Source organism: Sphaeramia orbicularis, chromosome 22, assembly GCF_902148855.1.
Source record: "Sphaeramia orbicularis chromosome 22, fSphaOr1.1, whole genome shotgun sequence".
Taxonomy (NCBI): domain Eukaryota; kingdom Metazoa; phylum Chordata; class Actinopteri; order Kurtiformes; family Apogonidae; genus Sphaeramia; species Sphaeramia orbicularis.
This window is the reverse complement of record NC_043978.1, coordinates 37,601,112-37,619,967: the sequence shown is the minus strand read 5'-3', so window position 1 is coordinate 37,619,967 and position 18,856 is coordinate 37,601,112. Positions and strand designations below refer to the sequence as shown.

Here is an 18,856-nt window from a genome sequence, read left to right as displayed (position 1 = left end):
TTCCTTTTCTCTGCAGATGTGAAATGTCTGCCTCAGTCTGTCTGAGCTGACAGCGATTGAAAAGGCAAATGCGCCAACTAGTGTCAGAAAGCAGCATGGCCGCAGTGCGCAGGGTGTGCCGTCATTTGATGTTAAAACCTCAACATTTCAGGTTTCTAATGAGTTCAGCCTCTGGCACACACACGGTCTGTTGTGTCTGTTTGATGTGGAAAAACGCACACATTTGCTTGTTTGCTTTATTATTTCGGTTTAGTCAATTAAAGTGATACGGATCTGTCTTTCACCCATAATTTCACTTTATGAGAAACTGGTTTACCTGGAGAGGAGGTGAGAAGCCATCATATATCTCTTCAGAACGAATAAATGAGAGTTAAACCACAGGCTCTGTGTAGTCTAAATCCTTCTGTGGAGATTTTATAAACAGCTCAAATAAAATAGATCAGAGCAGGTGCTGTAATAAACCAGTGTGACTGGGATAAAGGTTCACATATGCTGCTCCTATGTTATTTAATTCAGATTGTTCCCTGTGAGACTATGGGAGTAATAAGACACAGTTGGAACTTTTATAGTACTTTAATTCAGCAGGTTAAAGTCAGCTCCTTCTAAACAAATATCAAGGACGCGTGGATATTTACGCACAAAATGTAGTCAATTTACGCTCAATTAGGGCTGATTGATTTTTACGCAGGTCTGTAATGTGGCCCTTCTAAAATGTATTCCTAACACTTTATGATGATGGTGCGTCTGTCTATGTGCCGTATCAAAACACAAACAGACAGAAAAGCACAGATATGTATCAATAATTCAGGTCGTGTGTGACAGCCGTAAGGGGCTGAAGAAGGAGCACCCGAGAGTTTGATTGGTCTGGTGAAAGCCCAACCCAGCAGATTCATTGGTGGAAATCATCTCCACACTCCCAACCACTAAACACTGAAATGACTCGGGTAAAATAATATCGCGGCACTCTGCACTCCGTTCAGCCTCACGTCTCCTTCTTTACGTCCTGCACCCCCGTGCGCTGAAGGATAAGTAAAGGAAATCCAACTGGAGCGACAGAAGAGTTCCTCTTATACCAGACTGTCGTTGTTTTGTGGAGAAGATCCAGCGAGGATAAAGTTGACAGAACTTTTACGCGCGAAACGGACAGTGATGACTGTAGATATCCGAGTTAGATCAGTTTAGTTCTCTCCTTTTCGAGCGGTTTTTCCACTGGAGTGTGGTGAGATCTAAAGTGGCGTGTGACAAGTTTAGTCCAGATCTTTTTTTTTTTTCCTTTTTTTTTTTTTTTTTTAAAGTTTAGCCGACACAAAGACTCATCTGGATCGTCTTCTTTTTGCACCACAGCTGGATTACGCTGATCTACAAATACTTATTTAGAGGATTCATTGACTGGTTTGTTTCCACAGTGACAGCCCCAGTAGTCCGTGTGGTGTTTATATGTTGTGTACAAGAAGCTCAAACAAGCCACGCGTGCGATAGATAAGAGCAGCGAGTACTTGAAGAGACTTTGCTGAGCTTTTGTTTGATTTTGCTGAAGATAGGAAAAAAAAAGAGCAACCCTGATCTGATGCTCTTCTGCACTTATCCTGTGCAGATGATTTAACCCACAGTCAGACTTTATCGTGTCTTTTAAAGTAGAAAGGCTCTTCTCATTCCCACTTTGCGCGCTCTCGCCTCCATCCTTTGCGCACACCGTGGACCCCTGAGACCATCAGCACCTGGAGGGAAAAAACAAAAAACACTTTTTTCTTCCAAAGCACCTCTGATCAACCCCAGTCAGGTGGCACTGACCCAAGCTGTTGTGATGCATATTCCCGTAGAGCCGCCCACCACCAGACGGTTCACGCCGCCCTCCACGTCCTTCCCCTGCAGTAAGATTGGAGACGGCAACGGGGCCATGGCCACCGCAGGGCCCCTCAGGTCAAGACCGGACACCAGGAACGTGGTGGACGTCCTGGCAGACCACGCCGGCGAACTGGTCCGGACCGACAGTCCCAACTTCCTCTGCTCCGTCCTCCCGTCTCACTGGAGGTGCAACAAAACTCTCCCCGTGGCTTTCAAGGCAAGACACTAAACCTTTTATTACCATTTCTAATATATTTTTTTTATTTAAACCACGCACGCAATAGATTTTTATCTGCACATTATGTGCTGAAAAAAATATTGTGGATTTTTTAGAGGCATTTTTATTCAGACCGGATCGAAATCAGATGGGGAAATTTAAGTCAGATGGAGCTTTGGCAACTTTACCATTTAGTCTCTTTATTTGGAGTTTATACCATTAATAAGATGAACAATGAACAACGCCATCCTTTAAAAATATTATAAAAAAAATAAACTATAACTAAAATTATGCAATGTTAAATTTATTTTTATGTTTATCCTCTAACATGTGATTTAATGAGTAACATCTGTGGATCGTATCAATATAGACCAGCATCATTATCCAAATTACGCATTTAATTCAAATTAGAAGACTGATAATAAATGACACGGTGATTGAATGGATAATAAAATGCTTGTCACACAAGCTTTGCAAAAATATATTAAAATGTGTTTCTACAAAAAAAAAAAAAAAAAAAAAAAAAAAATCACATTTATGAAACATGTCTAGTGCTTTGTTATTGACCTTCTGCTAAAACAGTGAAGATACTGGTGTTTATTACCATGGATCCGGATGCGGTTTTACGCACTCATTTGTGTACATTGGGTTCGGTGACCCAGAATGACCGCCCGCTTTGTTCGTGCGCAGGTCGTGGCTCTCGGTGATGTTCCCGATGGGACTCTGGTCACTGTCATGGCCGGGAACGACGAGAACTACTCGGCTGAACTGAGGAACGCCTCAGCCGTGATGAAGAACCAGGTTGCCCGTTTCAACGACCTGCGCTTCGTGGGCAGGAGCGGACGAGGTGAGCTCAGACTGTGACAGTATCACACACACACGACAAGGCCTGATCAGACACAGACAGACCGACACACAATTAGTCTATATGACATTTGCAGCAGCATTTAGAAACACACTTAGAATAAAAATAATGCTTATTTTTCTGTGCCTCAGCTGAGTAACAACGGATACCTGTCAGGATTAATGTGATAATTCCACATCAGCAAACAAGTCACGCACACTCACAAAAAGCAGACAGTGCTTTTGTTAAATAAATAAATAAATAAATAAATAAATAAATAAAATTAATAATAAAATAAGGCTTGTAAAAAATATCTTAACATTTCCCAATATATCTGTTGTAAATTACAAAATCTGAAAAAAACCCCTGCTGCACTAAATATGGATTCATTTAGGTATGGGTACTGAGAGTGCCCACTCTGCGCCAAACTGACGTTCACGGGTGTCATCCACAACATCTGGCCTGCGTCATGGCCAACAGTTACGACGTGACTATAATTTCCTTAATCCAAGGGAATACAAATAATTATCCACGTGATGTAGTCTGTGGGATCTGTGAAAAAGCACCTCAGAATTTGTGTCCTGGGGCAAGTTGTCAACCAGTCTCCGCCACTATTGACACTAAAAGTTTACAGACTAACGCAGTGTATTTGTCACAAGTGATGTGTTTAATTGCTCTATAAAAAACACAAATCTACAGTCCTGTTCGGACCGTTGTTGGAGTTAATACACAGACCTGCCAAGCAACATTTTTTGCTTTACAGTGAATAAATACATGTTAGCGCAAAAATAATTATCTGAAATAGTGCTAAAGCGTGACTGTGCGCAAAAATATACAGATAGGAGACAAATAAAAACATGAAAGGATTTTTCTCATTCCCTGCCTTTTTATATATTTATTTATTTATTTATTTATTTTTTACTTTAGTTTAATATTAGAGTTCTGCTCTTAGAATTAAATTAATTTCTACCTTCATGCCTCACCCCACCCGAGGATTCTTCTTCTTTTTTTACTTTCTCTCGTCCCACACATTCTCTTTTTTAACAAGAGGCGCCTTTCTCACAGCCGGGACGCGCACCGGACCCGCCGCCTGACGCAGCCTCTTCTCCTCCTGCACGGACTTGGATCTGATGCAGATGGGAGCAAGATCCTGCCTTGTTGAACAATAAACTATCGCTGTAAGCCCTTTCGGACAATCTGGAACACATTCTCCCAATAGTCTAATTTAAATCATACATGCAGACAGGCCATCAAAAGAGGTGGTCCCTGACTACTTCTCTTTTTTTTTTTATTATTATTCCAAGACTTTAACGGGACAAAAGCCGGTGATGATTTGATGTTGAACAAGCAAAGTTTTGTTGTAAACAATAGAAAATTGTTCTGTAGATCCTTTGAAAATTGAATGCATGAAGTGACATCAAGAAGGCTTTATAAATCTAATGGACATGCGTGACTGTGTGCAGGAAAGAGCTTCACTCTGACCATCACTGTGTTCACCGGACCCCCACAAGTGGCCACCTATCACCGCGCCATCAAAGTGACTGTGGATGGACCCCGGGAACCACGCAGTAAGTACACGCACCTGCACTACTCGCACCTTCACACAGACGCACAATATTGTTGGCGTGACGCGCGATCCACCCGGTTAGAGCAGCTATTCTTGGCTTTGAAAGTGGGGGTGTCAGTAAGTGTAGGAGCTAAAACAACTGCATGAGTCACATTCAGATGATGAATTCAACTCCAACATGGTGAGAATGTCTGATAGTGTATTATGTGTGTGTGTGTGTGTGTGTGCATTTATCATAATGTGGAGACAGAAGTGGTTCCCACAATCATATCTGGTTTTCACTTTTTTTTTTTTTCAAACTGGGATTTGGTTTTGGGGTTGAGATTAGAATTAAATAGGTTAAGGTTAAGGTTTGGGTTAGTCATGTAGTGGTTATGGTAAGCCTCCGGGGAGTGAATGTGGGGCAATGCATGGTCTCCAGAAGTACAGGCGTGCAGGTTTGTGTGCGAGCGTGTGTACAACAGGGGCACAGGGATGGGCCCAGTCAGAGGAAACTGTAAAGCATATTAAGGCATAACCCGAGACCACTAAGAGCAGCTGAGTGAGTCTCCAAGCCGCAGGTGGCTCAGCTCAGCAGACCCCCCCCCCCCCCCTCCTCTTCCTCCCTCTACTCACACACCCCTGGTTCGACTTTCTCCAGCGCTGGTCAGAGGGTCGTACCTGGCTGACCGCATAAGTGGCTCCTTGATTTAACACAGGGCAGACTCCGGCCACTGTTAGGCCTGGCAGGGAGGCCCAGTGCGCTAAAGCTGTTAGCACCACCAATCAGCTGCAGCTACATTTTTCTGTGGTTGAATGCTGTCATGTGTGAGGAAAGGTGGAGAGTGGTGATGCTAAAATGAGCCAATTGCTGAGAGGTGGCGTTGTGTGGATTTCAATTTTCATAATTTCAAGGTGAGGTGTGTAGGCCTTATAGACACATGTTGGTTGCAGTGGGCCTATGGTAGGGGTTTTAAAGTGTGTGAGCTGGTGGAAAGTTGTGGCTTGTACTCATGTCTTTAGAGTGTAATATTTGGGTCAGGGTGGATTTAACCTAGTCAAAACAGATCACAACAGGCAGAAAGTGCCACATGAGGAGGGAGACGGCTGGCAGAGTAGGAGACGAGGGGCTCAAAAAGAGGGGGCATCACCCCCCCTGCCAGGCTGGACGCTATTTGCAGAGGCATAAAAGAACAGTGCCTGCAACAGTAGAAGGGACCAGATAATAATAAATACTGAATGGGTATGTATGTGTGTATGTATTTGCACGGATAGTTTCAATTTGATTGGGTTTAGTTTCCAAAAAATATATATAAAAATAAAAAGGCTGAATGTGTGCCAGAGCTTAAATACATTCTCATGTGCATCTGTAAGTGTGTCAGCTTGAAATAACAGTGTACATTAAAGAAGACTCCTGTCTGTCTGTCAACACGTTACGGCTTCAGCTGGGGCGTCAGAGTGGCCGTGCTACTTTTACACTGGCGCTGGGTGCTATAAAGTGACACTGTTTAATATAGGGCAGGGAGAATTTAAGGCTCCATTAAACTCTGCTGCATGGAGCTGAGAAGTAATTCATAAACATTGACAAAGGCTTATTTAGAAAACGCTTCTGAAAATGATTTTTACATGGAGCCTCCCTCAGTTTAACTACGGAGATAAAATGTTAAGATGACTGAAATATTAAGTCAAAGCTTATTGGAAATATGAATAATACATCTGCTCATCCACATGGAGATTCAAAGGCAGATCAGACTGAACAGAATAAGAATTCAGAACACAGCAAACTTATATTTTCATTCTACTGGTTTCAATGAGTTGTCAGATGTAAATCTGAGATGCATTTTCCAATTCCAGCCCAATTTAATAAGACTGCCTCAAAATAGAAATCACTTGTGAGATGAGATAAAGAATCTCTCATATTCAAACAAGAAGCACATTCTAAGAGTATAATATCAGTCATGTCCCGGCACAGTCAAAGCAAAGGAACACATACTACCATTCAGACATTATTAGGGCCATAAAAATAATCAGATTCTTTTCTAACCACAAGGCACCACATTATATCAGCTGTATAAGGTTGTGAGCCAAAGGAGAAACTCTCTTTTGCCAACACATAAAACTAACAGCGTTTTTTCATTATAAATCTCATCCTTCGAGACAGTTATATGTGCTGAGCCTACTTTGAAGCCTCTTGTCTGTTGTTTTTAATCAGCAGTGCCACACGATGTTGCCTGTACAACTGTTTTATCATTTTCTTTCGGTGTGCAGACAGCCTGAACTTGGCCACTCTGCTTTCACCTGTCTGCAGGTTGGCAGGCTGCTGGGCGAGCCTGTGCACGGCTTTACAGGCTGTTTGTGTAGGGCCTGCATTTGCATGGCTGCCAGCCTAGCCGCGGCAGGAGCTGGCATCGAAGGGGGGGAGGTTTTATTAATGTTTACTGATCCAGTCAGAAGAACCTGATGGACAGGACTGCAGTGGTGCCTTGCCTGTGGCGATGTAACAAAGAACTCCATGCGTTCGCTAAACACTTAAGCAGTGAGATAGATATGAAGTACACATGGGCATACATGTGTGCATGAGTGGATTTTCACATACCCACACACACACATAAATGAAAATAAACGCACACAACATTTCTGTTCCCCTACAGAAAAGCAGCTACATGTTGAGCTAAGTATTTTTGTCTCCCTTGCTGCTAATTTCCTCATTGCACATCCGGTATTCGTCACTGCCCTCCTCCCACCCCCCACCATCTATCGTCATACTTTATCAAACTTCTGCTGAGGCCAAACTGAAAGCTCATCTGTTGCAACTGTTATTAAAAACCCACCTATAATCTCTGTCTAAGAAGCTCTTAACAATCTAAAAAGAAAAGAACTGCTAAGAAAGAAAGAAAAAAAAGGAAGAAAGCAGATGACTTAAGTGTCAAAACCCTCCCTGTTTGTCGCTGCTATCAGGTGCCTCTTCACCACCTCTCACACACTTACGTGCACCCTACAGGGCTATTCTCACAAATGAATCCTACAGCTATATTTCTGGTGCTCATCTCACTCCCTCACTTATAAATGACATCAGCCGGTGCTTATTTACTCATGGAGGAGGGGCAGTTTGTATTTCTGTTTCTCTCACTCTGTCTATCTGAAATGAATCAGTCCCCAGGAAGAAAAGATGAACTCACCAGAGGTCAGGTTCGGTCAGAGAGATTAAAAAAAGAGTCGGAAATATATCGAGCTTTTGAAATAATACAGTGTGAGGATGTATATCTTCTTGTCTTAGTCTGAGAATATAATCACAACAGGGAAGTATTTAAATACACAAGTGATTTGAGATGAGATTAGAAGTCAAAAGTAAAAAAAGAAAAAATTGAAAAGCAGAGCAATTCAAAGTAAGTGGCTCTACTTAAAATATTAAAGGTGACAACAAAGCTACAGCCAACAATTTTACACTTTAATCTGTCCAGTGAAAACATTAACAATCCAAACAGAATCAAATCAGACATTTCATTATGTAGTGTAGTTTCTTCCTGAAAATTCATGGCTTGTAAAGTCATGTTGTTCACACACAAACATCTGAGAAATGAGATGAGCTGTTTGCTAAATACTGAGGCTGTGAGTCTGTTGTATGTAGTAATTTACCTGATAAGAATACAACATGATAGACATGATGAATACACACTAACTGCTGAGCAAATTACAAAATGTCTCAATCAAATGCAATGTCTACAGACTCTCTTCTCATGCCCTCTAACTTTCCCACCCATATGCCCACATTTCCACCGAAATCACACAAGTGCTGTCGTGTTTTGTTGCCTCTATTTATTTGGCTGGGTGTGTTCACACAGCTTCAGGAGGAGAATGGCGGGCGTGGGGGGAGTTGGGGCAGCGGGGGTGCATGTTGGAGTTGGCGGGTTGATTCTATTTGCATTTGGCACACAGACTGTACAAAGTATGCAAATAGACAAACAATGACATTTGCTGTGTTATTTTTCCTGTGATATTGCAGTCTGTCTGTAAAGTAAACAAAACGATAGCATGTGTGTTGTTGCATTTGCGTGTGCGGGTGTTCAGCTCATGCACCTGCCAGGTGCGTCCATCTCTTTAAGTCGGCCCCCACGGGCCACGCCCATGCTCCACAAATCACATGAAAGGCTTACCCTCGGTGCGAATTGCTCTCTCAAAGGCAACTTTGATGTTTGTAAATGGAGATGGGTGTCTTTGAAAGAAAGGCCTACAGGTGTATCAGTGCCAGGGGAGGAGAAAAACAGTGGCATGTCTCATGCTGGGTGCTTTCCTAATGGCTCACCATGACTCCCAGAAACATAACCTGGGGATATAGCGCCCTTAGTTGCATTCACTAACACACGCTTCGGAATAGTGGCTAGCCTCAACAATCAAACTCATGACCACCTAATTTATGATTTGGTTAAGAAGATAGTTGCCTCAAAACCGCTCTCAGGCAGATTGGAGCTGATAAAAGGGATATTTATTTTATTTTTCAGTGAAATAGTGTTCTGTGGCGTCGGTGGCGACGGGAGACTGTCAACTATGGCGCTCCTTCTCCCTGGGGTCACTCCAGACGCGTCATACTTGGCCTCAGTGATTAGATGTAGAGCAAATATTGGCTAACTGATAAATGCGCTGGAATGCACCAGTGTATGCTGAAAAGGTTTGGACTGATTTCAGAAGGGAAATTGAGTGGTATGACAAAACCTCCACCATACTCTGAGATTTGATGCTTGTGACTGGTAGCAAAAAACGTCCAATGTTGTCTGGGTTTTAAAATACAGGAGACAGACACTCACACTGATTAAATATGAATTTGAAAAACATAAATTTATAAATATAAATGAAAGTGTCGCTGATGTTAGAAGGATTAAAGTGTAATAGGACAGACTTGAAAGCACTTGTAATATAATAAAATTTTGTCATGGGCGAGTAAATAAAGGACTTACATGGAAGCTCTTTGACCACTGTTGCCACCTTAACCACATCTAGAAGCTGTGAAGCCAATTCTCTTTGAGCGGCAACACACACACACACACACACAGCTGTTGCTAATCCTACTTGTGCTGTTGTAGTTAGGCTTTCTTGTGAAAGCTGAGCTAATTAGCTGAAATACCTCAACTAAACAGTGATATAAACACAAAAATGTAGTATGTTACTACTTATTATTTCCTTTCCCTCCTCACTGCCTCTGTTTGCTCTTCAGCCAGCTGTTACAAAGTCAATGCACAAGTGTCTGCTAAAAACAGGAAAAATAAGAACATTGTCTGACACTGAAACAGCACCATGTCTACTCCTCAGGCTGTTTGATGACTGCAACTCACACAATAGCTTTAAGGGCAAAGTGCCCTTTATTTTACCATTCAGACAACATTTCTATAATTACTGACGCCAAATTGAAGGACATCATGCAATACAAATTACCAAATTATTTACAGTGGCCCCAGACGACACTTTTAGGCTGTGAAAAGACATTTTCTGAGAATTACTGAAAAACTCAGCCAGCGTTGCCTACTCAGCTCTCTCCCGTCTCAGTCTCTCCACCTACTCACTACCCTCTCCCCTCTAAACTCACTGGCCAAGCGTCTTTCCTGTTTACCTACCTATGAAGGGAAGTAAAATGCCCACTCTGTGTGTGCTCACTCTTCCTTATTTACACTGACCCATACAGGAGGGAGCCATTACGACCTTTCAGCTGTAATTCAATAAAAGTTCCGATCTGCATTTAGAAAAATAAATGGCCCATGAGTGAAGGAATATTTTCTCCCCTGCTGCATTATGACAATAAACCGTTTTCTGTGTTCGGGTATTGGGGATGGGGGCGGAGTGGGGAGCGGTTTGTGGGAAGAAGGCACCTGCTGGTTACTGGAAAAGACGTTGCGTACCACCCTGTGGTTTGAATATTTATTTCTTCAGGCCTTAATGGTTAGGAACAGTGAGCAAATAATAGGTGTAGTGAGATCTTTCTTTTGCTTCCAGGAGCAGAGAAGGTTGTAATCCTCTGTGTAAACACAGAGGGAAACCTTGGCTCACCAAAATAGGCTGGAAACATCACAGAAGAAGAGAGGTCAATCTCTGTATCCTCAACACTAATGCAGCAGTCCACTAAAAGCATGTTAACTTACAGAAAGAAGGCTAATACTGAAAGTATGGTCTTGACGCCTACACAGTAGAACATTTCACACATCTTTCTCTGACCCACCTGAAATCGTAATTTTCATTTTCATTTTCATGATCAGCGTATGTGTGTGTATTTAGGGGTAAATGCATACTTGTTGCACATTATTGTGTGTGAGCTAGTATGCACTGAGGTGTGAACGCGAAGCCGTTTGACACATCTGCTGGCGTTGCATTGATGTATGTGACAGCAGCGGCTTGCTTTCCTTTCCCACAGCCTTGTGAGGCCCCCACCTTTTCCCCAGCACCTCGCTACTTAGAGCAACCTGACTACCTGGTACACGCAAACATGCACATACACTGACACACACAACCACCCCATTCACCATTAGGGCTAAAATAACACTCTCAAAGCAGCTTATTGCTTTAATATGATCTGTCACCGGAGCCAAATAGGCCTTCTGTGCTCGACAAGGCCAAAGCAGCAGCAGCACTGGGAAATCTACGAAGTCTGCAGGCAAGCAGCCAAAAGGGCCTGAAAAACAGCCCCGCTCATATCACCCTCAACACGCCTCAGCTTCCAAACAGAAGACAGTTACACATACACACACACACAAAAGGTATAGAACAGCAGAACAAAAGAAGGATGATTGCTATCAATCTGCTACGGGCCTTGTTGTATTGTTAGGGAATCCGGGCGCATTGGGCCTTATTTTGGCACCCCTCCACTATACTCACCTGCCTCAACCTGCCTCACTGTCAAGCTGTCCTTGTGTGGTTGTTGCCTCTGTTTCACATACACACATACACACGCACACATGCACACACACACACACATGTAAAGGGCTTTATCCCCTTATCAGAAAAGGAAGGCTGCGCTCTTTGCTCAAACAGTTTCATGTAGCAACTTCCGCTGCAAGCAGCTTGTTTTCAGGCGTGCGAGGGGGATTTTCACACTGTTGATGTCCCCAGAGAGAGCCTGATGCATCTGCCTGAGGGAGCTATAGGCCCAGACAATCCCTTAGCTGTGGCCGCAGAGGGTGAGCTACAGATAAAAGCATGTCAAAACTTTTGCTGACCTCCACCCGAAAGCTTGGATGGACATAATGCTTCCACAAAAGCCTCACCACCTCCTTCGGTGCTTATAAGAGACTTTCACTTGCACTTAATATCTGCACAAAATGCATAGTGCGTGTATTCAATCCATGGGATGATATACTTGTAAAATATAACACATTCATACTGAAAATGTTACGAGTGTTACGTAAATAAGTGTAAAGTAGTGTAATGTCTGCGTGTGGCTAACATCGACTCATTTAGGCCCAGACGAGACAGCCGCAATCATCAGCCAAGGGTAAAACCCACATCCTTCAGGGTCAGCCTCAAAACAAGAACTTTGATTCGCTCCAGTGTAAATACCAAACTGTGTGATTGGTGGTCTTCGAAAATACAGCACTAAACGTACTGCTGCAGAGATGCTGTGTGGGCTGTACAATGGTGCCACTAATAGAACGAAAAGGGAAGTAGAAGAAAGGTTAGCGTTAAGAGGCAGGGTGGGAACAAGAACATACAGAGTTCAGGTCTGCTGGAGAGGAGGAAGAGGAAGACAGGTGTACAAGACTTTGCTCAACAGATGTTGAAACGTCCCCTATGTCTGTTGAGGGGAAACGGAAGTTTGCTCGCAAGCAAGTAGAAGTCGCTGCAACGTGTATTCAACTGTCACCCCACATCACACAGTGGGGCTGGAAAAGCTGTGTCTTTGTGTTGTTCACTTGTGTTTTAAGACTTATCTTTAAACATACAAAACACTTAAAAGACGGGCTTCCCTGACCTAGAAACATTTTCAGTAAAGGTAATCGTGCTTGACTCACTAACATAACAGTGAAACATTTTGCAGCCCTCCTTACACTACCCAGACATTTTTCTATGTAATTCTATACCTTACTTGACCAGACTTTACGGGCCAGACATAGTTTTTAGTGTGATACATGCACTCCAAATCAATTCTAGTGTGTTATCAGTGGCCTATCAAGTCCATTTATACATTGAAAACAAATATTTACACTTCAAATATATTCAGTGCAGACTTGGGTTAGGGCCAAAGCACGTATTGCCCTTTGCCGTCCAGATAGAGTTTCACTTTGCCCCTGAAAAAGCGCCCAGCCCTTTACTAAAAAGAGCTTGTGTTTAATGTGTCTCCCTTTGGATGTGAACATATGTTTCTTTCTTTCATGGAGACAGAGACAGACAGACAGAGAAAGACAGCAAAGTAGACAAGAGGCAGGAGATGAAGGACGGAAACGGGTCATATTGGATGATCATTCAGCTGTGGCTGTCACTGTTAAAGGCCTGACTGTCACCTTACTGTGCAAACAATGTCTCCGTTGAGCTGTGTTGATATAAGCTTTGTGGAGAGAAGGCTGGGCAAGATTTGGTCAGGTTTGCTGTTCATATGTGCTGCTGAGCGCAATATGAAAAACAACTTCACACTTTCATTATCAGTTACATTTGAAGCCATCACTTCAAAGCATACAGGCACAAAAAAACAAAGCATGATGCATTTCAAGATACTCTGCAGCGGATAAAACACCACCAGGAAATAAAAAAGAAAAAAAAAATCATGCGCACAAAACAAAGTAGGGACTGATAATGGCACATCCATTTCTTCAAAACACAACCATAGGCTTTCAGTACATCGTTAATACCAGACATTTTATATCAAGCATTTTATTTGTTCTTCATAGACTTCCATAATGCTTTCAGATGATGTGACCGCTACTCTGAGAGGAGGCTAGTAAATCTACAACCTTTAGCATCCATTTTGGCTCTTGGTGCATATTGAACACTGCTGTTTAGGCCTCATGTGTGCACTGGCCCCCATTTCCCAGCTCTATCTTGTGGTTATGATATCATAGAGAGAAAAACAGTGCAACATTCTCTCCTAAGTGCACCCTGACACATTAAAAATTCATCTGACCACAGAAACCCCTCTGAAATGGGGCTGGTGTGGACCATCGGCACCCCTCTGGCCCTCAGCCTTGCAGCATCGAAGTCAAATGTTGGCGGTCGGACCAAACACACTGTGGCTACAGCGGGGGTCAACTGGCCAAAGACAGAGTATTAACACTAGGTTTAAGTGGATCATATGAGTTCTGGGTCTCTGGCACTACCTTGTTGATGCTACAAAGAAGAAGAGCACTAAAACTTTTCAGCTACAGTTAAATTAGGTCAGCGTCAGTGGCCATACCTTATTTGTTAAATGGAATAGTCATAGAAAGGATTCTGGTGTCTTAGAAGTTATGAAGGACAGAATTACTGGCCAAGATACAAATTAAACTAATACAAATGTTGGCCTTTTCCCTCTCCCCATCATCTTAAGCTTCTTTTTTAAATTTGTATGTGCTATTTCACGTACCAAAAAGACAAAGACAGAGCACCGGGAAGGGGTATTTCAAGAACAAAGAGAAAAACAGTGGAGAAATGGAAAAGACATTTTAGAGCTGCTTCCCAGTTGATTAGTGGTGTTAACAGCAACTATGGGCCCTGGGTTAATGAGCTCCAGGCCTCATTCTAATGAAGCCCCTGCTCCCCAAAAATCAGCCTCTCACAGCCCACTGAACCCCCTACTGGAAGATCCGAACACTGTGTCACCAAACACAGTGTGCCGGTGCCAGCTGGAACTGGGCCACGGGATCCACAGCTAGACTCAAGTGTGTGTTTGTGGGCAGCTGAATGATCACTTTCATCCCTAAAGAGCCAGCCAATTCATCTTAGACCACCATTGGCCGCAGAAAAACTGACCAATTATCATTTTTTTCCTGCCGTCTGTCTTTTTTTCCAACCAGAGAGCAGTGGGATGTATCATTTCCCTGACCTCAGACGTTTGAGGTGGTGTAAATCTCTTAATAACTACACAAGGACACATATAGGGGCTATATTTGGAGGGCTGCTTCCCCTGGCCGCCCCTGCTCTGGCCTGGAACAGACAGTAGCCACAGTGTCTATGTGGGTAATGGAGCCTGGACTTGGCGGCATGAGTGACTGTGTATGAGAGAGAGAGAGAGACAGAGAAATCTGGTCTTCACTCCTTCCATCACAGTTGAAAAAGAAGGCAGGCTGGCCACATAGGAGTCTGAATAAAAAAGATATTTCAATTCAGAGTTTGAGTACGCCCGGACATGTTCCTGAGGAACGGCACGCAGCAAACTGGTGGGCTGATGGGTGGAATCACACACACATCGTCCTTTACTTTGGCGTCCTAAGTCCTAATGCTCTGGAAAACAAACAGCTGGAGAGCGGCAACAGAACTGCTGTCTCTGCTCAGACAGATTACTCATGACTGACTCTTTCTCTTTTCTAAGACACGTACCCACACACTTAAAGTCCAGCCTAACTGTTGATCTGTGAGCGAGTCTGAAACACTAAAAGAGTTGTGTGTTACAGTCAGAATTGGTGTAGTGGGGACTTTTCAGTGCTCAGACTTTGTGTCTGTGCATCAACAACATACAGTCGTGTACCCTCGGTGTGTCTCCTAGCCAGTGAGTTGGGGGGCGTAGAAGCCAGATATTTCTATATAGTTCATAAAGAGAGGATGTAGGGGAGGTGGTGGGCACAAACAAATGGACAGAGCGGTAAACGAGAGGAAACTTTACCCATGGGTCAGCCTCAGAGGGAAGATATATTGCCCATGGGTCAGTGGAGAGAAAGGACGGGCAAAATCCATATTGGTCGGTCTGCCTTGCCCCCTTTATATAGTGATAAAATATTCAAATCCAGCCATTACTTCACATTAGGCTACTCTGTAGAGATGCCAGGGAGAAAACCACAGAATGTATACATGCTGGTTCACACACAGTTTTGGTGCATTGATAGTTACATTAAAATCTCTTCTTCCCATTAGAGGCATAGCCCTCATCCGGACTCACGTCTGACATTTAAGGTGTGTTCACATGTCGAGACTGTGCATGTAAATGTGTGTGCGTGTACATGCGTGCCGTCTGTGTACATGTGAGTGTCTACATAGTTTTTTTTAACCACCTCCCTGAATGAGGCATCAAAGTGATAAGGGCGCTAAGTGTGTCGGTTAGTTTCTCGGATCTGGACAAAAGAAGTGCAACAGATAGGTCTCACTCACTCAGTGCTAATTCTCACCTGTTATGTCAAGTACAAAGTGCTTCCTCTGTGTTTTGCTTATCTCTCAGTTATGTTTTAGGCTGATGACTATATGGTCTGGTAGCCTTGTCTGGGCGTTTTCTTCTGACTAAGGGCTGTGTCAGTGTGTGTGTGTGAGTGGGAGGGGTGCTTATTGAGGACAGATCTACTCCTAATCTTGTTTTTTCAGTAAGATAAAGATCACTTAACCTCATCTCTTCATGGAAATGCTTCTTATAATTTAAAGTTCTTAGACTTCTAGATTTCTTAGTCTTCAGATTCACTGAAAACAAAATTCCGCAAGCCAATTATTTTCCACTTTTGCTATCGTTATCTGTGGATGACATGGCAGCAGGTGCAGATTGGGTAACAGTGTCTAGCCAATATATTTCAAGGTCTGTTAACATTCTAATAATATTTTTCTATTTGGAAGCTGAAAACATGGTGACGGCGTTGTGTGTGTGAATTACGGTGGGGGATATTGATGGCCTTTACAGTCAAAGTCAATTTCACGTTAATTTTAGTTCAGACCGGCAAAGAGAGGCTGTTTTGCCAGGACATGTCAAACTGCCTGGTTCTATTAAGAAATAAGGGAGAGGAGAAGGAAAGCTTTTCCAATAAGACTCCTGTTATTGTTTTTGCTATTTTTGTACAACTTTGGCAATACAAAGTGCATTTATGTAATGTACCATTTTCTGGTTGTGTAGGTGGTAAATGGGCAGATGTTCGTTCCTCTCCTTCTCATCTTCCTCATGTCACTGTTTCAGGGCACAGAGTGAAGATGGAAGACCCCCAGAAGATGCAGTTCTCTGACAGGCTGTCAGAGATTGAGCGCTACCAGCGGAGTATGAGAATAGGCCCAGTCAACAACAACCCCCGCCCCATCCACCAAACCCACCTTAGCACCACACAAGGTGAGAACCACAACTGCACAGACACGAACAAACAACATCACCACAACACTATAAAACTGACTCCAAACTGAGCCTACATTAACAGCAATTACTTAAAAGTAAATAGCCTCTTTCAATAATACAAACATATTTTGTTTCATTTGGCCAGAGGGTAAGTAATCTTTAACACAAATCTGTTACACATAAACACAGTACATGCTGTTCACCCAGAGCTAAATGAAGCCAAGTGCCCTTCCATGTGCGTTTCCTCTACAGGGGGCTTTAGAATTTTGTTCCACTAATCTGGGGGCTGTTATGTGTGTAGCTGTTTGAGGGGGGGCTCATGTCAGCTCTGTCCCCGGATGCCCTGCCTTGGTGGGTCCAGGCCCCACAGCACGCAGGGTTGAGTCTATGGCCAGGTGGCACGGCGGATGCTGCCAACCCGAGCTTGGCCTGGGTGCCGAAGCTGGCCTCCGCACACCGCACACTACAGCCTCAGGAATGTAACAGCCGCCCGCTACCTTGGCAATCACGTCACTCTCAGACTGATCGAATGAGCGGGGGTGGGGGGTGAGACTCAGACTGAGGTGGTGCGATGGGATGGGGAGGGGGCTGTAGACTCTGCAGAGTGTGTGTATGTGTGCTGTGGACAGCTGCGTGGGCGATGGCTGGAGTGAGTGTTCGCTCACTGTCATATGTCACAGCCTCTTTAACAGGATACCATGTCTGGAAGCATGCAGACTAAACACATACACACACACTTACACAGTTTGCCCTTCTCTCCCGCCTACTCTCTAGTTCTCATGCTAGCTAATGAATCTCATTACCTTTGTATCAGCATGTTGCTGTGTACAGGAGGGCTTGTTTGGAAGCAGTGGGCCGTGTGTGGGTGGAACTCTATCAGTGAGTATCACAGCTATACACCAGTGTTTGGCCTTGTGCTCGCTTCGCAAGCGCTGAGTCACTAGTATGGGTACTATATCTAACAGCTGACTGCACAGAACACATAGTCTTTTACCCTGTTCCCCCATGTCCTTACTTACTGTTGATATTGATTTTGTTCCCTCGCACAGCCTGTACCGAGCAAAAAAACATGCCAGCCATTTTAGAAACACCACTGACCTGTTAGGCTGAAAATAAGCAGTGTGCCGCTTCAACACAATACAACCACTGTGATGATAATTTTCTGATGGTTTAAAGTTTGGCGTAAGATCTGTAGGTTGTCTGCCAATAAAAAGCCCCCTGCAGCAAAGCTTATACAGAGAGCTTTAAGTTTGTAAGGGTTGAATATGAGGGATGGGGTGGGGGTGGGGGGGTCCTCTCTGTTCAGCAGGGAGAGGTGTACAGACTTGGTCCAGACAGCAGATGAAGAGGAGTTCTTTGCTTTACTCTCGTCTGCCTCACACAGGATTAGGACAGGAATTAGAGCGTCATAGGCTTGTCAAGCATCAAAGGGCTGCAATGGTGCAATACACACACACACACACACACACACACAGAGTACATACACACAGTACATACACAGTGAGCAGACACAACACATTAACATCATTTGGCACCGTCAGAGGCAGTAAAGGCCTTGAGCTTCATGTTACAGCTGACAGTGACTGGAGGTCGTCTATAAGAAGAGTGTGTGAATGAGACAAAGAAGGGGAAGGGCTGTAAAAACCACACACCTTAATCTGTGGTATTACCATCATGACGGCATACCGCAGGGCAAGAGTGGTAAAATAATTAAATAACAGAGCACAGGGCCTTTCTCCCTCCCACCTTGTCTATCCAAGCCCAGACTGGAGATGTATGTCACAGCACAGATCACACAGAGCACTCCCGTATGTGTAGGAATCATGCACAGACAACAACACTGCAGTATTACAAGTGAAGCTCTCAAACAAAAATAGACTTGTTGTAATAAATCCCATTCAGAGACACAGGGAGGTGTTTACATATCAACAGCACACACGTCTCTGTTTTTGGCAGCTCTGCCAGACACTGTTGTATTTTGCAGATACTTTTAATCCCAGGCCTGTTTGTTTGAGAATTGCCGGGTGATAGATCGCCCATCAGCACATTATAATTAAATGGATTCCTGTGTTGCTGTTACAAAAGACGTTTTCCATTATCCGGGGCTGGAACCTTGCGTTTTCCCTTGAAGAGGACTAAATAAGAAAATACATTGTCATCTCCCCCCAAAGCCTCCTTGCTTCATTTTGTTGTCTGAGCCATGAAATACCGTCTCAG

The 18,856-nt window shown here is 43.6% G+C and overlaps 1 protein-coding gene across 1 annotated transcript in view; it reads left to right on the top strand.

Moving 5' to 3' along the window:
* The window catches only part of runx3 (RUNX family transcription factor 3), a 46,053-nt gene that overhangs the window by 16,459 nt on the left and 10,738 nt on the right, over positions 1-18,856 (top strand). Inside the window, exons 3-6 of the mRNA XM_030127410.1 lie at positions 1,821-2,062; positions 2,753-2,909; positions 4,370-4,474; positions 16,490-16,636. Of these exons, the coding sequence (XP_029983270.1) occupies positions 1,821-2,062; positions 2,753-2,909; positions 4,370-4,474; positions 16,490-16,636 (651 nt within the window). The remainder of the gene's footprint in view (positions 1-1,820; positions 2,063-2,752; positions 2,910-4,369; positions 4,475-16,489; positions 16,637-18,856) is intronic.